This window comes from Silurus aristotelis (genome assembly GCF_946808225.1).
Source record: "Silurus aristotelis genome assembly, chromosome: 15".
In the NCBI taxonomy this organism is placed as follows: Eukaryota; Metazoa; Chordata; class Actinopteri; order Siluriformes; family Siluridae; genus Silurus; species Silurus aristotelis.
In genome coordinates, this window is record NC_139588.1 from 13,966,350 (window position 1) to 13,985,092 (window position 18,743).

At 36.2% G+C, this 18,743-nt stretch overlaps 1 protein-coding gene across 3 annotated transcripts in view; it reads left to right on the top strand.

The window, feature by feature from the left end:
- The first annotated feature begins 1,302 nt into the window (after window positions 1-1,302).
- gmds (GDP-mannose 4,6-dehydratase) overlaps window positions 1,303-18,743 on the top strand; it is a 72,898-nt gene continuing 55,457 nt past the window's right edge. Inside the window, exons 1-5 of one of the 3 annotated variants that reach the window (XM_083562144.1) lie at window positions 1,303-1,530; window positions 10,996-11,040; window positions 11,373-11,460; window positions 12,349-12,372; window positions 13,900-14,009. In XM_083562144.1, the coding sequence (XP_083418270.1) occupies window positions 1,435-1,530; window positions 10,996-11,040; window positions 11,373-11,460; window positions 12,349-12,372; window positions 13,900-14,009 (363 nt within the window). In that variant the 5' untranslated portion in view covers window positions 1,303-1,434. The remainder of the gene's footprint in view (window positions 1,531-10,995; window positions 11,041-11,372; window positions 11,461-12,348; window positions 12,373-13,899; window positions 14,010-18,743) is intronic. The other 2 variants (XM_083562145.1, XM_083562146.1) reach the window with 2 other exon arrangements.

An 18,743-nucleotide genomic window follows, 5' to 3' on the forward strand; every position in this document is an offset into this window, starting at 1 on the left:
TTTTAGAGTGAGTTGTGTTGTTTTACCAATGCTCATTAATGTTAAGTTGAGAGTAAAGCTAATCACATTACTACTGCATTATTCTATATTTCTTTGGTTATTTTAAGCAAAAAGACACATGGCTGTATTATGTTTTTTTTTTATGTTGTGCTTCATATTCTAGTATTACAGACATCTGGAAGTCTGTGAGAGCTCGTCCATTGGAGCTGAGACCATTTATAAGACGATCGTTTATCTTTCCTAAAGTCCTCATATGCATAACTTTACATAAATGTTAACATTTCAATAAAATTATAATTGTCTTATTGTAGTGACCAAAATGGTGCAATTTAAACTTTATAGGGTGATACATTTCCTCCGTTTTTCAGATGTTGTGCAATCTGCACACTTCCTCACTCCATAGGGTAATGAATGTGTCTAGTTTTAAAAAAAATTGGAAATGGTTGGGAGAGGGAAAGTGGGATTATCATGGAGTGAGCAATATCTATGGTGACATTGTGTCTCTCTATGGTCTCAACCCACTGCAAACGAGTAAAGACACTATCATTTGTTTTACCAGGAACCCTCACGTCCAGATTTGATCATAATCTGGCAAATGCTTTACTTGGACATGTGACTCAGGGTAGTAACTTTATATAACTTGAACATATGCTGCTATTTGGATGCCCTTTAAGAACACTTCAGATAGCTGAAGAAACAGAATCGCCTAACTCTCACACTTCACTCATCAAAGACAAACCTGTTAATCCAGAGAAAGCCAGTGGGAGATGTTTATCTTTAAATACTCTGAACTTTGGAATAAGGTTTCAGAGTACTTTTGGAACATAACCTCAATTGTGCAAATGAATCCTGTATAACTTGTTAAACCTGTCCCAGTTTGCTAGCTCATATTTTAATCTTACTTAATGATTGTAGATCAGGCTTATTAACATGTTTTATTTTGTTTTTTCATATACCTGCAAGCATCTGTCAAGGTGAATTGAACTCCAAATAGAAATACTTCAGTAAAGTACAGATAAGTGAGAAAGCGACATAAGTTCAGTAACCAATTGCATTTACTTCGTTACTGTCCACCACTGCACGTGTCTACAGTAACTGGTGCTTCCGGCTGCTCCCGTTTCTGACTTTTCTGCTATTGTGTGCAACCTGATTTGCCTGAAATGTCCCGGTCATGTTCTATAGAGGGCGCTGCGCGACTCAGCCCGGCTCTGCCCAGATTCTTCATCTTCCTTTGTATTTCATGTGCGTACCTCATTGTAGCGCGTCATCACCGGCGTGCTCTCTGATTGGCTCGGTCAGCGGTGTGTTTTCGGTGTGAAACTGCCGCTCCGGGAAGAAACAAAAACTCTCCGGAACTGAGACAGAGGAGGAAGATCACTTCGACCGAAGACACAGGAAGCAACATTTATATCCCCGATCAGAAACCGGTAAACGATGGCACAGTGCGCGGCGATGACCTCCGGTTCTACCGGTAACTGCAGCGGTGACAAGACGAGGAAAGTCGCCCTCATCACCGGCATCACCGGGCAGGTAAGGGTCATCTCATCACATCTGATCACATCTCATTAAATCACATCAAATCATATCACAACACATTATATCACAACCGAAACAGAACGGAAAGAACCTGCACTAACACACCATCTGACACCACATGCCAGCCATATAAAAGTGACAGGTCGACGACAGTCCCGGTTCAGTTCATCTGGTTTGTAATCTTATATATTTGTCCATAAGAGTCAATAATAAATAACATCCTATTCCTTTTATAACCAATTCAGGTCTCTCATGAATCTGAATAATATAAATAAGTCTGAATAGGGTGAATGAAATGCAATCATACCTTTAAGGAGCGTATAAAACACTCCAAATATAATACAGTATGTAAATACCATGCAGTACACATACCACACTGAAAAGCAGCACCATATATTTCACCAAAACAGTTTATATTTTATTGTGCAGTAGAAACAAACATCGAAAAGAATGCATTTCTTCACCACCGGATGAATGAAATTGGTGTCTTTTGCGGATGGACTTCCTTATCGCCCTGCATGTGACGTCATCGTCACGTTTAATTCCATCATCACGTTGTACACGTGTCACACTGAAGTGCAGTCACTGTCCAATCACAGGTGTAAAGTTATACATTTTTAATGAGGGAATAACCTGAAGGTGTACATTCCATGTAAATGAACACCCATTATAGATTTTTGTAAACTCATTGCTGATTTGTGGCATGTTCCATAATGTTGCCTGTAGATCTTTTGTACTTGGTCAATTAAAATCTTAACACACACACACACACACACACACACACACACACACACACACACACACACACACACACAGAGTGCATGTGTATGCTGATAAAAACAAGGATATTTCAATATAATGCAGCCTTAGGCACTTCACATATTTTTATATTTTTCATAGGTTTTTACATCTTAGTCCTGTTCACAAGCAACGTATAATTTATTCTCCATTGACCTGAGGACGCAGCATGACCCTCCACAAGGAGTGTGTAGGTGTAATGTCAACTCAGCTCACCTCTAAGTTTGTTTGAAGGCATTAAATTTTAAAATAATTTGCCTTTTTGTACTCCTGCACTTTGTAGACATAATTGTAATAAAATATCCTTTAATAGACTGAAGCAGACAGGACAACAAGGTGTCTGGGGTGTAATTTGAATGTTTGTAGTCAATTATGATTTAATCTGTGCTGTGGTAAGTTTCTGATCAAGCAGAAGCTCCTGAATCCTGACTAACTAGTAATAATGTTTGATAAGCTGTCTAGCTGGTTAAGTTTAATAATAGAGACTAAAGTATATTATCAAGGGTGTGCATTTGCAGGGAGTGGATAATTGCATAGACGTTGTCTATATCCTCTCCTGGCTAAGATATTTTGTTTGCAGACCTTGAGAAAAAGTTATCATGTTGTTAGGGAATGTCCCAACTATGAGGTCCGAGGCGTTTTTTTTTTACTGTGTGTAAAAAAGATACGTTATCTGAGGTGATCATGTGTAGTAAAATTGCCTGTCATCTGAACTTTAATTCTGTTTGTAAAACCTTTAACCATTTTTTAAATAGTTATTTGGTTTATATGTGTAGCGCAAAAGGTGACAGGATTTTGAGGCGTGTATGTCATAACACTGTGAAGTGTTTTGTCCTGTAAAAATCAGTAGGACATAATTAAAATTTTCTTAATCTGTTTGTTGAACCTACCTGTCGAATACTCTAGTACCAGATGTGAAATCTGATTGTCTTTGGTGTACTTGCCAATCTGTTCACCCTTGGAGTTGGACAACCCTTTCACTTTTTGCCATGCACTAAAGATAATCACTGGCTAGGTCTCGGTTTTGCATTGGCTGGTTCTTTGCCTCCACACAAGTTAGTCCACAATGTATTTATATTAAATTGCACATTTAAATCTATAAATCTAATCAATAATGGACATCCATATCATTAATACAATTATAATTCCATATTATTTGCCAGCATTTGAATGTTAGAGTCAGCATTTATGTATAGAGTGCACATTTTAAATGAAAAGGGAAAAATATATATATATATATATATATATATATATATATATATATATATATATATATATATATATATATATATATATATATATATACAGTGAGGAAAATAAGTATTTGAACACCCTGCTATTTTCCAAGTTTTCCCACTTAGAAATCATGGAGGGGTCTGAAATTGTCATCGTAGGTGCATGTCCACTGTGAGGGACATAATCTAAAAAAAAAAAAAAAAAAAAACAGAAATCACAATATATGATTTTTAAACTATTTATTTGTATGATACAGCTGCAAATAAGTATTTGAACACCTGTCTATCAGCTAGAATTCTGACCCTCAAAGACCTGTTAGTCTGCCTTTAAAATGTCCACCTCCACTACATTTATTATCCTAAATTAGATGCACCTGTTTGAGGTCGTTAGCTGCATAAAGACACCTGTCCACCCCATACAATCAGTAAGAATCCAACTACTAACATGGCCAAGACCAAAGAGCTGTCCAAAGACACTAGAGACAAAATTGTACACCTCCACAAGGCTGGAAAGGGCTGTGGGGAAATTGCCAAGCAGCTTGGTGAAAAAAGGTCCACTGTTGGAGCAATCATTAGAAAATGGAAGAAGCTAAACATGACTGTTAATCTGCCTCGGACTGGGGCTCTATGCAAGATCTCACCTCGTGGGGTCTCAATGATCCTAAGGAAGGTGAGAAATCAGCCCAGAACTACACGGGAGGAGCTGGTCAATGACCTGAAAAGAGCTGGGACCACCGTTTTCAAGGTTACTGTTGGTAATACACTAAGACGTCATGGTTTGAAATCATGCATGGCACGGAAGGTTCCCCTGCTTAAACCAGCACATGTCCAGGCACGTCTTAAGTTTGCCAATGACCATTTGGATGATCCAGAGGAGTCATGGGAGAAAGTCATGTGGTCAGATGAGACCAAAATAGAACTTTTGGGTCATAATTCCACTAAACGTGTTTGGAGCAAGAAGAATGATGAGTACCATCCCAAGAACACCTTCCCTACTGTGAAGCATGGGGGTGGTAGCATCATGCTTTGGGTTTTTCTGCACATGGGACAGGGCAACTGCACTGTATTAAGGAGAGAATGACCGGGGCCATGTATTGTGAGATTTTGGGGAACAACCACCTTCCCTCAGTTTGAGCACTGAAGATAAGTCGAGGCTGGGTCTTTCAACATGACAATGACCCGAAGCACACAGCCAGGATAACCAAGGAGTGGCTCTGTAAGAAGCATATCAAGGTTCTGGAGTGGCCTAGCCAGTCTCCAGACTTAAACCCAATAGAGAATCTTTGGAGGGAGCTCAAACTCCATGTTTCTCAGCGACAGGCCAGAAACATGACTGATCTAGAGAAGATCTGTGTGAAAGAGTGGGCCAAAATCCCTCCTGCAGTGTGTGCAAACCTGCTGAAAAACTACAGGAAACGTTTGACCTCTGTAATTGCAAACTAAGGCTACTGTACCAAATATTAACATTGACTTTCTCAGGTGTTCAAATACTTATTTGCAGCTGTATCATACAAATAAATAGTTAAAAAATCATACATTGTGATTTCTGGATTATTTTTTTTTTTAGATTATGTCTCTCACAGTGGACATGCACCTACGATGACAATTTCAGACCCCTCCATGATTTCTAAGTGGGAGAACTTGCAAAATAGCAGGGTGTTCAAATACTTATTTTCCTCACTGTATGTATGTGTGTGTGTGTGTATATATATATATATATATATATATATATATATATATATATATATATATATATATATATATATATATATATATATATATATATATATAAATATATATATATATATATATATATATATAAATATATAAACAGATCCAGTTTATATATATATATATATATATATATATATATATATATATATATATATATATATATATATATATATATATATATATAAAAATATAAAAAAATATATTTTTTTACAAAACACATTTTTTATTTATGCTTTGTGTTCAGTATGGTTTCATTAATAATAAACATACATTTGCATAAAGCATCCATATTTGTTTTGTCTTGTCTTTATATTAGGAAACAATAAGTTACAGTATGCAAGACATTTTGCCTCCACCTTTGGTACTCAGTGAGATTTAAGTTAAAGCACATTGTTGCTGAGTGTTGACTCACAATATTAGGGTGGATGAGGCTGTTTGTGCTTAATACCAGTATTACGACTGGCTCGACTGGCTGTTACATTATGTGCCAACAAGGCAAATAAGACTTGAATGTGCTTTGTCCCCACACTGTTTTTTCTGTGCCAAAAAGAAAATATGTAAATGTAGGTAAATAAAAACATGGACTTGAAGTCAGGTTGGAAATATTTCCAGGTCTTCACTTGTGAGCATTTTTACACCACTTGTTTATTCTTTTCACCAAAGTAAATCTTAAATGCTTTGTATTTCTCTTATTTCTGCCATAAGACAACGAAAGCATTATGTATCTCATAATACTGATGTAAAAAATAAAAAAGAAACAGAAGAGATTTAGCTGAAGGTTTTCACATATGGAAATAGACACATTGTATGGTCAGCAGAAGATGCAGTTTATTTTCATGACGTGATTATTATTTCTCTACTTTGGTTTATTCCTGATCTTAGTTACTGCCTGTGTGAACATTGTCTTAGAAGCAGGTCTCTATAAGTTGTACCACAGCTTGGAATTGCAACTCACACTCTTAAAAAAATTAATTGGTTCTTAATTGGATAATTGTCAGTTGTCTGTGTCTGTGAAAAACCTTTAATATCCTTGTAATCTTTTCATGGCACAAAAGGTTCTCTTTAGTAGCAAATTAAAAAAATGTGGTTCTTCTTGTTCTCTGTACTGATCCTTCAGGAGGTGCTCCCAGGAACCAAAACTGTTTTTTCCATACCATCCATACCTTTTTTTGCTGCTTCCTAGCACCATTATTTTTTAGAGTTTAAAGGATGATCTTCTTGAAGAAATCAGTTGGGTCACAAAGAACCACACGAAGGAACCAGTTACTGGAAGGTTCTTTGGAGAACCAAAAATGTTTCATCTAGGGACCAAGGATGGTTCTTCTATGGAATTGTTATGAAAATGACTTTTTGGTTCTTCCAGGCACCTTTATTTTAAAGACTGCATTGAGCATTTACTTTACTCACCAAATGTTATGCAATTTCCATTTACTTGTCGACTAAAAATCAATGCATATTATCAAGTGTATATGTGCCTAAATGTAGGTTTATTATAGTCTTACATTTCCCCTGTGTTGTCTTTCTCTTTATTTTGAACAGAGGTACAGAAGATGTGTATGAATCATGTTGGCTTTGCTTTTTTATAAACACCAGTCTGTGAGCTATATTAAAAGTAAAATTATATTTAACTCATGATTAATAATAGTTGCTTTGAAGGCTGGGTGTTAGTGTCAAGTTTACTACATGTGAAAACTGGATCTGTTCATGACCTGCTTTGTCCTGCTCTGTTTCACAATGCCAATTGCCACTACAGAACAGCTTTTGAGACCATTGCTAGATCAACAATTAATGTGTGGGGTGAAGAATTAACTAGGAAATAGTGAAATAGTAAGGAAGTAATCTTTGTGTAGGGAGCATTGTTCAGGCATGCAGCGGTTAACGGCTATGAGTTCACATTCTGCCAAAAAAACATTCAGATTGGTGGGCAGGTCTGAACAATAGTCAACATTAAATCGCAAATCAGTAGTTAGTCAGAACATAATGAAATGATAATTACTTATTATTCTTATTGTTCAATATTCATTATTATTGTGGTTTACCATAAGAACTGTAAGCTAATGTTAGAAATTATTTCACATTTTAATTGTATCACTTTCAGAATATAATCTAGTTCGGATTTCAGTGATTTCAGATTATTTGTGTTAAAAAAGAGAATAAATAACTTCATGTAATTCTACTCGGATTTCAATATTATGCCAATATATATATATATATATATATATATATATATATATATATATATAAAATGCCAAAATCTGAATTTTTAGCCCAAGTATGCAGTTTTATCTTTCAACCAGCAGAGGGCACCATTAACCTGCAGTTGCGAGTTAATGGCAACTAAAACCTCTTTAAAAAATCTTTCTAATCAGATCTTTAAGAATATTATTATATTATATATAACACTTTGTTGTGACTTAAACAACACACTTGAACGCACACTTCTTTGTCCATTTGTCATTAAACTTTCCGTTTTAATTGCCAGTACATTAATTACAAAAACATACTTTACTTAACCAGCAACGGTTTGAACCATTTCTTTTAGTTCAATCCACTTCTTCTCTTTTTTTAAGATCTAAGTTGATTTTTGAAGTTAACATTTATATTTCATGTATGTGGTCATTATGTTAGTCATGTGGGCTCATTTAGGAGAAACCGACACTGACACACACTTTCACTTTTTAACAGTATAACGTTACTGTTAGAGGGATTTAACTGTGGTCTAGATGAGAAATGGTATCAGAGAGAGACGTGTGTGCTGTGAATGGAATGCTGTGACTGTATTGGTTTCCTGTCTACGTCTCTAATCGGCGGGAAACAGACCACATTTCCCAAAAGTCCAAGCGTGCTGATAAACTCTATTTATCATAGTGGATCATGGGTCCACACTGTACTTTTGTTGGTTGCACAGCTACTGACTTGGAATAAGCCTGTATTGAACAGTTATCTAAATATAGGATTTCTGAACTTACAATGTATGTGTGATTTGTTTTTCTTTGTCTGACATGTGCTAGAGATTGCACGTGATCATTGGGGAGTAAGCACAAGTGCTTTGCAAAGACTTTGCAGGTGCCACAAAGATGTTAACCGCTGGTTTTGGCTCTGGCAGCATCTTCCCCTGATGTTTTACTACCAATTAGGATTTGAGTTTCCACTTCTTTTTGCAAATTAACTCTTGAGCTTGTGATATTAAGCTTCTCTGAGCAACTGGATTCTGTCTAATGTCTATTTAAGTTTAAGGAAGACTCAGTTGAAGGTTTGATTCCATAACAGCACATACATGCTTTCTATGGATGCATGTTAAAAAGAACATCTTATTGAATTCTATATTTTTAAATATCGAACAAAATAACAAATATTTTGTTCTTAGATGTACAGCAACACGACATATTATTCTATCATTATTTGTTTGTACAAAAATCAAGCCAAAGTGGAGAAACCATCAGTGAAAAACTAAGTACACGTTATCATTCAGTAGCTTGTAGAACCCCGTTTGGCCGCAATAACATGAACTAATTGTGTTCTTTAACAGTTTCTCACAACGTCTTACTTACAACGCTGCTTCAGTTCATTGAGTTTTGGAGGCATTTGTTCATAGACATCTCTCTTAAGGTCCTGCCACAGAATTTCAGTTTGCCAAACATCTCCAATTTGTCTCATCTGTCCAAAAGACATTGTTCCAGAAGTTTTGTGGTTTGTTCAGATGCAACTCTGGAACACTTTTTTAGAAAGAAGAGGCTTACTCTTGGCAACCCTTCCACACAAACCATACTTGTTCAATCTTTTTCTAGTTTTACTGTCATGAACTTGCAAATTTAACATGCTGAGTCTCCTGAGGCTGAGACTCCTGTGGAGTCTGAGATGTAACTCGTATTTGGGTTTTTTCTTTTTTTTTTTTTTTGCAAATTTTATTTTTTGCTGGGAAGTTTTGCAATTTTTATTTTCTGCTGGGAAGTTTTGCAATTTTTATTTTCTGCTGGGAAGTCCACTCTTGGAAAGATTGTCAATTGTCTTAAATGTTTTCCAATTGCGAATAGCGTTCCTCACTATAAAATGATGGATTTGAAATAGTTTGAAAATGGCCTTATAACCCTTTCAGATTGATGGGCAACAATCAATTGCTGATTTCATACCTCCTGAGTGTTTTGTAAACACACACCATCACGCTCCAGACCAGCCAACTTCGAAAACGTTGCTTGGCTTTTATAGAGGTGGTCACACTTGCTGATGATTGTTTAATCAAGGTCATTTATTTAGCAGCACCTACCAGCTACTTAGCCTCATAAAACCTGTGGGAGCATTTAAGTTGTACTCTTTATTCACACATAGTCTTTACAATTTTAGCTTTATTTTTGTACTATAAACAATGACCCAGTGTAATGTGTTAAGACCTGCTAAGGACTATTTGTTTTTCATTATGTCATGATAGGTAAAACCATAGAATTCACAGTGAGTATACTTTTATTTTCACACGACTTTAAATGACCTCTGACTAAGATTTGTGCACACTGGTCATGCTGAAACAGATTTGGGTCTGAAAGGAAATTTTTATGCTACTGCATCCAAGGACATCCTATACATTTGTGTTCCTCCAACTTTTATTTGTCAATATAGTGAGAAAAAAATAACTATATATATATATATATATTATACCCTTTTTAAGACTGAAGTGCCAGATAATTGTTATTTTTCCCAGAGGCCATTGGGGCTTGGTCTGTATCACCCCAGCAGGAAGCAGGGGTGGAATGCTTTTGGGCAGAGCGGAATGTTCCACAGTTCCAGAAAGTGCAGTTGGACGTCTATGAAGGAAAAACAAAGGAATGAGAAAGAAAGGGCAAGAGAAGGATTAAGGGAGGGCAAGAAAATAGAGAGTAGAGCGTTTCCTTTCACACATTCAGACAGCCACGGTTGTCCTTAATGTATCTGTAACCCAAAGTTACTCCAGATATCGGATGGAAAGATCTAGCCTGTACTTATATTATTAAAAGTCATTTTAAATTCATTCAAATCATTTACAATGACTGCATCATCATGGTTAGTTTATATGTGTATCCTGAGTCTATTTCAGAAACACAAGCAGGGAATACAATGTTAAACCCACATTCTTTATGTTTAAAGAAATTAAAAACAAAATCATGTCTCCATCATGGGCAGAGTTGAGCCCAAACTACAGGGGTGTGGTGTTTTGTGTTGTACAGTGTTGTATGAGTAAGGACAATTGGAACTGCATCTGAAAAAAATCATTCTGTCCTACAAAACTAAAAGGAAATACGTTTCATCGCATTTCGTTTTTGATTAACGAGACTTTTGCTGGTTTCTTGTTTAATTTTGCTTAATATGGAAGTGAACAAGAACAAATATTTGAATATTTGAATATTTAAAGTTTTTCATTGAAGAGTCTTTAGAACTTTATTCGCGTATTCATGACAGCGCTAGATATCATCCAGTTTAAGTGATTACTGCTCTGTAAAGATGGAAGTTGAACTGATTTGGTATGAGGATGACATCAAAGAGCCTGGATTCCCAAAAAAGGATGAGTGTATTGCTCCAGGGATTTTTTTGTTTTTTGCTCTTCAGATTTCTAACTCATTAAGAAACATTTGTTGTTCTGTTTTCACTCGTCATTTGGAAATAGTCTGCTTTACACTGTAAGTTCTGATAAATTTGTCTCACACTGTCTGTTTGTGTGTTTCAGGATGGATCATACTTGGCTGAGTTTCTCATTGAGAAAGGCTATAAGGTAAAAAAAAAATGGCCACCTGTTGCACTGTGAACTGAAGCACCTCTGTGTCTACACACTTACTCACACACCCACTCATACGGTCACCTGTGGTCAGTGCAATTTCTCTAAATGTTTACAAAAATCTAACTAAAATGTCACTGGACAAAGAGCACACTGATTTGCTTAAAGGTTTCCTTTAGGTTTCCAAGGATCGGGTTAGAACTAAGTGTAATATATCATTCATTAACTGTATTAGTAATGATGTCACTAGATGGTATGTGTGAATGTTTGTGTTTTTGTGTGTGTGTGTGTGTGTGTGTGTGTGTGTGTGTGTGTGTGTGTGTGTGCAGGTTCATGGGATCCTTCGCAGGTCCAGCTCCTTTAACACTGGCCGCATCGAGCACCTTTACCAAAACCCACAGACACACACAGGAGGGGGTGTGTGATTCACGCAGACTTTTTAATGACATTACACTTCCTTTTTGGTTCAGTTGTATGCGTTTTACAATGAATGTGAATTTTCTATAATGATTTGAATAGACTATGTTTAAAAACCGGGGGGGGGGGGGGGGGGGCTCATTGATCTGCCGTGCATCTATACATACACATTTCTATGCACTTTATTAGAATAATCACGTTTTGCTTCTCGATAAATCACGAAAATGCAAGAAGCTATTGGTAGAAAGATGTAATAGCAGATAAACTGAATATGTGCTGCTTTTAAATCTATTACCGGCATGAACGAATTTGTTTGTGCAATTTTCCGTTAAATAATTTGAAGCAGGTGAAAGTAATTGGTGTCAATTGTTGTTTATTTGATTTCTTAAAAAAAAAAAACAGGATTAACATTGATCTTTGATTTAAATTAATAAAATAAATGAAAAGGGCATGGACCGAAATGATGAAATTCTTGAACTAATATTTTGTTACACAACTTTTCTGCATTCAAGTAATTTCTGTAGCGCTCAAAAAACCTGTCTTCAGGTAGTGTAGCCCACTCTTTGAGTAAGGAGTAAATCATCAGATGCCGAGTGTAAATACCTATGTGGTAAATACAACTTTTGTGTGTGTGTACAGAAATTTGTGTTGTATAAGCTTTGAAAAATGAGACCACTGGTCTATTACTGCCAATAACTACTTCATGAAGAGAAAGGTTCAGAAAATGTATTCATTATAAGTACCTGGAAAATGACCTAAATCTATAACAGCAGTAGTATTTGTGTTATTTTAGTGTTAATTATATCAAATGCAGTTTCTTTCTTATTTAAGTTTACTGTTGGATAATATGTGAACGTTTTAATGGGTACTAACTGTAACTCGTATCAGCAGGACCTGATGGTTCAGAAGGGAGTAAGTTTAATTATTATTCATCAAGTCTCCTTTTCTTAATCAAATACAATGCTGTCTGTCTGCTTTTCATGATAAAATTATTTTATTCACTGTTTTTCAAACAAATTGGCTTCGTAACATACTGCTATTGATGTATGGCATGAAAACCAGACTTTTGTGCTGATCCACCTTTCAGATTGGTAGCTGGGATTTTTTTTTTTCCCTGCCAGTATGCGAAATAGCTTACGGTGTAAAATGCAGTGAAATTCTTCTGTCTTTTTTCCCCTTTATAGTGAATAAGCCTGTGCTGGGGGTGGGTGTGCACTTCCGGGCAAGCAAAAATGCTCCTAAACATAAAGGGCAGTATATGAAGCTTTTAAAGGTCTTTACAACAAATTATTGGTCAGAAAATAAACAGGAACAAATTAATAATTAACTTAGTACGGGATTCCATTGAATCAAATAGTTAAGTATTTAGAAAAATCCTATGAACCCAAACATGTATAAAATTCTTCATCACACATTTGAATTGCTATTGTGATTTTACAGGAAACGCAAACAAGTAAATTCACTGCAGCAATAATAATACAGTAAATGGTGGCAACAGAGAATCTCAGCACTGCATGTGTTTGTTTGTTTTTTTTGATAATTTTCTGACCAATCATTTGATAAGGCCTTTTAACACTTAATATTTTGTCATTTTGGGTTTGGACAAATTTTTCTCCAAGGAGTGTCTAAACCCTATATCTACTTTTGGGTAGAATATAAAAATTACCTGAAACTGTAGTCTTATTTGCAGCAAAGGTTTGAAGGACCTTTTCCAATGCTTTAGTCCACCCTGAAATCAAAGCTTTATCTTCTTTGGATTTTTTAAAAGTATTTTTGTATTTTGTTTTCTTAAATTAAGAAAATATCCCCATTATAATGATAAATTCAAACAGTCTGATAAATATTACAGTCAGATTAATATGTAATGTATTTGTAATACATCTTTCAGAAAATGCCACATCTTCAGTAAGCCCTTTATTCTGGTCTGGGTTTTGGTGGATCTTGCACCACAGGGTGTGAGTAGTATCCATGCTCACAATCTTTTTACACCTAGGGGGGTAGTTTACTGTAGCCAGTTCGCCTACTGTCATGATTTTGGACAGTAGGAGGAAACCTAAGACCCCAGAAGAAACCCTAGAAAACAGGGAAGAACATGCAAAGCTCCACACAGACAATATCTCAGGTTGCAGACCCTGGAGCTGTGAGTGGGCCATACAGCAAAGATCACAAATTTCACAGTTGATTTGTTTCATTAATAACGAGTAGTAAGATTTATTGTAACTCTTCATAAAACTGTCAACTTGCTTTTCTTTCTGTGAAAACAACCAGGATAGATTTGATAATGGACTTTCTTCCTGCTTTGAGCTACAGTTCTCTTTAAGATTTCTTTGATTTCATTCTTTTTCTGTTTTAATTGTGAAAATATAACACAGTTAATTTAAATCGAAAAACTGTTCTTTTATGATTAATTAGACATGTGTATGTTTGTGTGTGCTGTAGATATGACGTTGCACTATGGAGACTTAACTGACAGTACTTGCCTGGTCAAAATTATCAATGAAGTCAAACCCACAGAAATCTACAACCTTGGAGCACAGAGTCATGTGAAGGTAAAAACCACATCCTTGCAAGCTTGCATTTTGATCCTAATTTATTCCATGTGCTTTTAAAAGCAATATACAGATGCTCTTTGTCTATGGACTGTTCTACACCTACATCAGCTATGACACACACCTCACATACATAAGCTATTTTGTAATGACTGTGATGTGTTTGGGTGTGTGAAATGAACCAGTGACCCAGTCCGGTAATGGTTGTAAGAATGGGTGTGTATGTGTTTGCGCATTTTTTCTTTTACCATATTTGCTTTTCATGAATTTTGGGATGTAGTCAGAAGGCTAGTTTGAGTGGGTTGGTCAAGAGATGAATACTTGTGTGTGTGTGTGTGTGTGTGTGTGTGTGTGTGTGTGTGTGTGTGTGTGTGTGTGTGTGTGTGTGTGTGTGTGTGTGTGAGTGTGTGAGCAAGACAGAGAATCTTTGGGTGCTTTTGTAAAAAAAAAAAAAAACAGTGAGCAACAGGAGCAAAATTGTGTCCTAGAGGAGGAAGAGATTTATTGGTAGAGGACTGACAGGATGTGGTGAGTTATGACTGAAGCACTGATGTTTCCCAGTAAGCCACTTATTTATCAGTGACCTTAGATGAGTTGTCCTTAATAAGAAGGGTGACCTCAGCAGGAAATTAAAAAACAGGGCTTCATTGTAACTGCTTAAGAATTAGTAATCAGTGAAAATGAAAGTTCAAAAGAAAAACATTATAAAAAAAATAGGAACTGGGGGGTTGGGGCTGAAGTGGCTCAGTGGCTAGTATATTTGCCTCACACCTCCAGGAAGCTTATCCTATATGGGTAACAGAGAGTCTTGAACCTGTTCCAGGGTACGATTTGGTTATTCATAATTATTGTGTTATTTATTTCTCTTAAACTAGTTTACTACATGGTTAATGTTGTTACTTTTAAATATTGTGGCATGTATGTAGTTCTTGTTAAAACTTGGGTTGTAAAAGCAAATAACATCACCAACTATTAATACACTTTCTGACCAATCAGATTAAATTAATTAAACAATGCTGTGAAGGTGATTTAAATAATGTCCCGTCTTACTTTTGCATTATGATTTTTTTCGTGCTTTTTTTTTTTTTTTTAGTATTATTGGAAAATTGGACGGTCTGTGGGATTAATCTTGTACATACTACAGGTTTTCCTGAGCTGAAATATTATTCCTGGAAAGTATTTCCCATTATGTTAACCCCAGAATGAAAGGATTAGTACATAAAATAATCACATTCCAGTTTCCATTAAAAACCAACACACTGAGCAGTATGCATCTAAATAAAAATTCAATTAATAAATAAAATCTTTGGTGATGCAAACTACAGTGTCATTATACCCCCCATTATACCCACCTACAGTACAGACCAAAAGTTTGGACACACCTTCTCATTCAAAGAGTTTTCTTTATTTTCATGACTATAAAAATTGTAGAGTCACACTGAAGGCATCAAGGGCTATTTGACCAAGAAGGAGAGTGATGGGGTGCTGCGCCAGATGACCTGGCCTCCACAGTCACCGAACCTGAACCCAATCGAGATGGTTTAGGGGTGAGCTGGACCGCAGAGTGAAGGCAAAAGGGCCAACAAGTGCCAAGCCTCTCTCTGGGAACTCCTTCAAGACTGTTGGAAGACCATTTCAGGTGACTACCTCTTGAAGCTCATCAAGAGAATGCCAAGAGTGTGCAAACAGTAATCAAAGCAAAAGGTGGCTACTTTGAAGAATCTACAATATGACATTTTTCAGTTGTTTCACACTTTTTTGTTATGTATATAATTCCATATATAATTCCACATGTGCTAATTCATAGTTTTGATGCCTTCAGTGTGAATCTACAATTTTCATAGTCATGAAAATAAAGAAAACTCTTTGAATGAGAAGGTGTGTCCAAACGTTTGGTCTGTACTGTATATAATTATAATCTGTTCTTGTTGCTGCGTTTGTTTTTGTCTCCTTACCTATCTAACACAGTCCATCCAGAAAACCATGCAAAAAATAGAGAAGTGGTATGTGTTTATAAATAGCAGACTTTTTTAAAATGTGTTTTTAATTAAATACATGCCAAGCAGTGAGGATACCACAGCCATTTTGCCCTACCACACCAACCATCACAGCAGCATACTGTATATACATTTATATACATTTCTCTTTCTCTGTGCTTCATGTAAAGCTGAATTCAGAGTAAAACATTTAAAGCCTATTCATTGTTGCCATCATTAGTGTTTCATATTCAATTCAGAGTGGTTTAGGAAATTAAATCACCACTACACTACATCCAGAAAAGTCCCTACATTTTTAAAGGAAGTGTGAGTATGAAGTACAAACACGTATTCAAACAAGATATGGAAAGCTTTCGCCTTTATTTGGGTTTTTTTGGGCTTTATTTGGTTTTTAATCTGTTTTATCTGGTTATATTTAAGTGATGTAGCTGTCACAGTCATGCAGTGATCTTCAATATAGGTGCAGTGTTTACCTACAACAGGCTTTTAGCTATGCTCATATTGCGTATAACCACTTGATTGCGGTTGTTTACACTATTATTTCAATAAATAATAAATTCATGTCGAAATAGTGATATTACTGACACCATATGGCCAAATGTTGTTTTTTTTTTGCCCCACTAGGGAAAATACATCCCAAAGAAGTCACACTCACATTATATCGTCATCCCTCGCTGCCAGCTTGTAACTTGCATTAATGTGTACATTCCTGTTAATGGTGATTCTGGTGAAATTAGTCCCCTATTTTTCATTTCATCTTCATCTGATGAGTTTTCATATTTTAAATCTAGAGAGTAGAATTTTATGTGGTGAACACAGACATGAAGGGTGATACAAGCAACAAACCACCCCAGTGTGCTTGTAGTGAATGTAAGCAGTCGATAAAATGCCACTCAACTGTTACCTGTAATTTGGTTTAAGTGTAATCAAGCTAGAAACAGCATGACCATTATAACAAAAGTCAAGTCAAGTTTATTTCTATAGCGCTTTTCACAACAGACATTGTCTCAAAGCAACTTTACAGAATTTAAGAGTTAATGTAAACAATGTGTGTTTATCCCTGATGAGAAGCCATGGTGACTGTGGCAAGGAAAAACTCCCTTAGATATTATCAGGAAGAAACCTTGAGAGGAACCGGACTCAAAGGGGATCCTCATTTGAAACCCATCCTTATTTGGGTGACATCAACAGTGTGATTATAAAACACTAGCAAGTGAGAACTAACATGAGCACCAGAATGTAAGATTATGAGTAATGTCCTTTCTACAGTCTTTTACAGTCATTTGTGGTAATAGAACCAGGAGCTACTGAGTAACTAATAAAATAGCTCTACATTTGAGATCATCATAGATCCAACATCAGCTTCTCCATGACAGAGCCTTTAAACACTCAAGGAGGTCCAGTGTCCAAACTCTACATGAGGTGGTATCCAAATGGCACCGGTCCATCTCTAGATGGTTTGGCATGTTTGCGGGGTCGGCATCTACTTCTTTAAAGGTCCACAATCTTCATAAAGTGGGACACGACTGGAGCTGGCGCAACCTCAGGATCCCTCAGGATGGGTAGAGAAAGAGAAGCAGTGGAGAGAAATTAGTGTAGGTGCTGTTCATGATTAGTTGAACAGCACATAATCAACTAAGAGTCAAGAGTCAGAGTCAAGAGTCAAGTCTTGACTCTTGACTTGACTCTTGACTCTTAGTTGATTATGTGCATTTGATCAGATGTACTGGAGCACAAGGTTATGAGAAAAAGGAAATTCCAGCCTGATCATTAATTATAATTAAATAATATATTATGAATTATCATTAAATAATACTCTCTACTGAGTATTTTTCTCAATCATGTGGCTACTTGAGAAAAATACTCAGTAGAAAGAGAGAGAGAGGGAAAGAGAGAGAGAGAGAGAGAGAGAGAGAGAGAGAGAGAGAGAGAGAGAAAGAGAGAGAGAGAGAGAGAGTGAGAGAGAACTGTACAGTGCTATAGATAATTCACTACATTACAATTCTGAGTAATAGTAATAATAATAATAGTGTTTTTGGTATCGGTTTGTACTTTATTCAGTCTATAATTAGCGCTGTCAATAATTTTTACAAAAGTATCCGATAACGTAGTCGTTAAACATCATTCATTCATGTAAGACCTTGAATAAATTCAACTGGACATACTCAAACTATATTTACTACGCTTTGGTTAATTTTTTGTTTTATAGTGGTGGTGACAACATGGCATCTGCCGGTAGCGGCTTAACGGCCCAACAGCTGAGTTGTGTTAAAAGATGAATAATTAATCTCCCAGTGCCTGTAACATCTGTATATGAATAAGGTGAGCAGTGTGCAACAGCAGATGCACAGTATCTAAAGCATGAACCCACTGGAAAGCCGTCACGGTCCAGAGTAACTGAATAGGGCTAAAAGGGAAGTGACTTGAATAATTCAGGCGAGGTAGAACTGTTTTGGTGTGGTAAAATAACGATATTGATTCATGCTGTGGATAAATAAGTGCTTTTAAAAGTCCTACCTTGTGTGCAACCTGTTGTGTGATGATGGTGACAGAGTGGGAGTTCTGTCATGTTTGTGTTGCTCTGTCCTTTTAGTGATGTTGCTCAGGAGAGAGTTTATGGAAAACTTGCTGGGCAAGCCTACCCTTTACTAAAAAAAAGAGGTTAGAGTGGAGAATAAGAATCAGAATAACCGAATTTACACAGATACTTACACAGTGATGTACCTCGATATTGTAA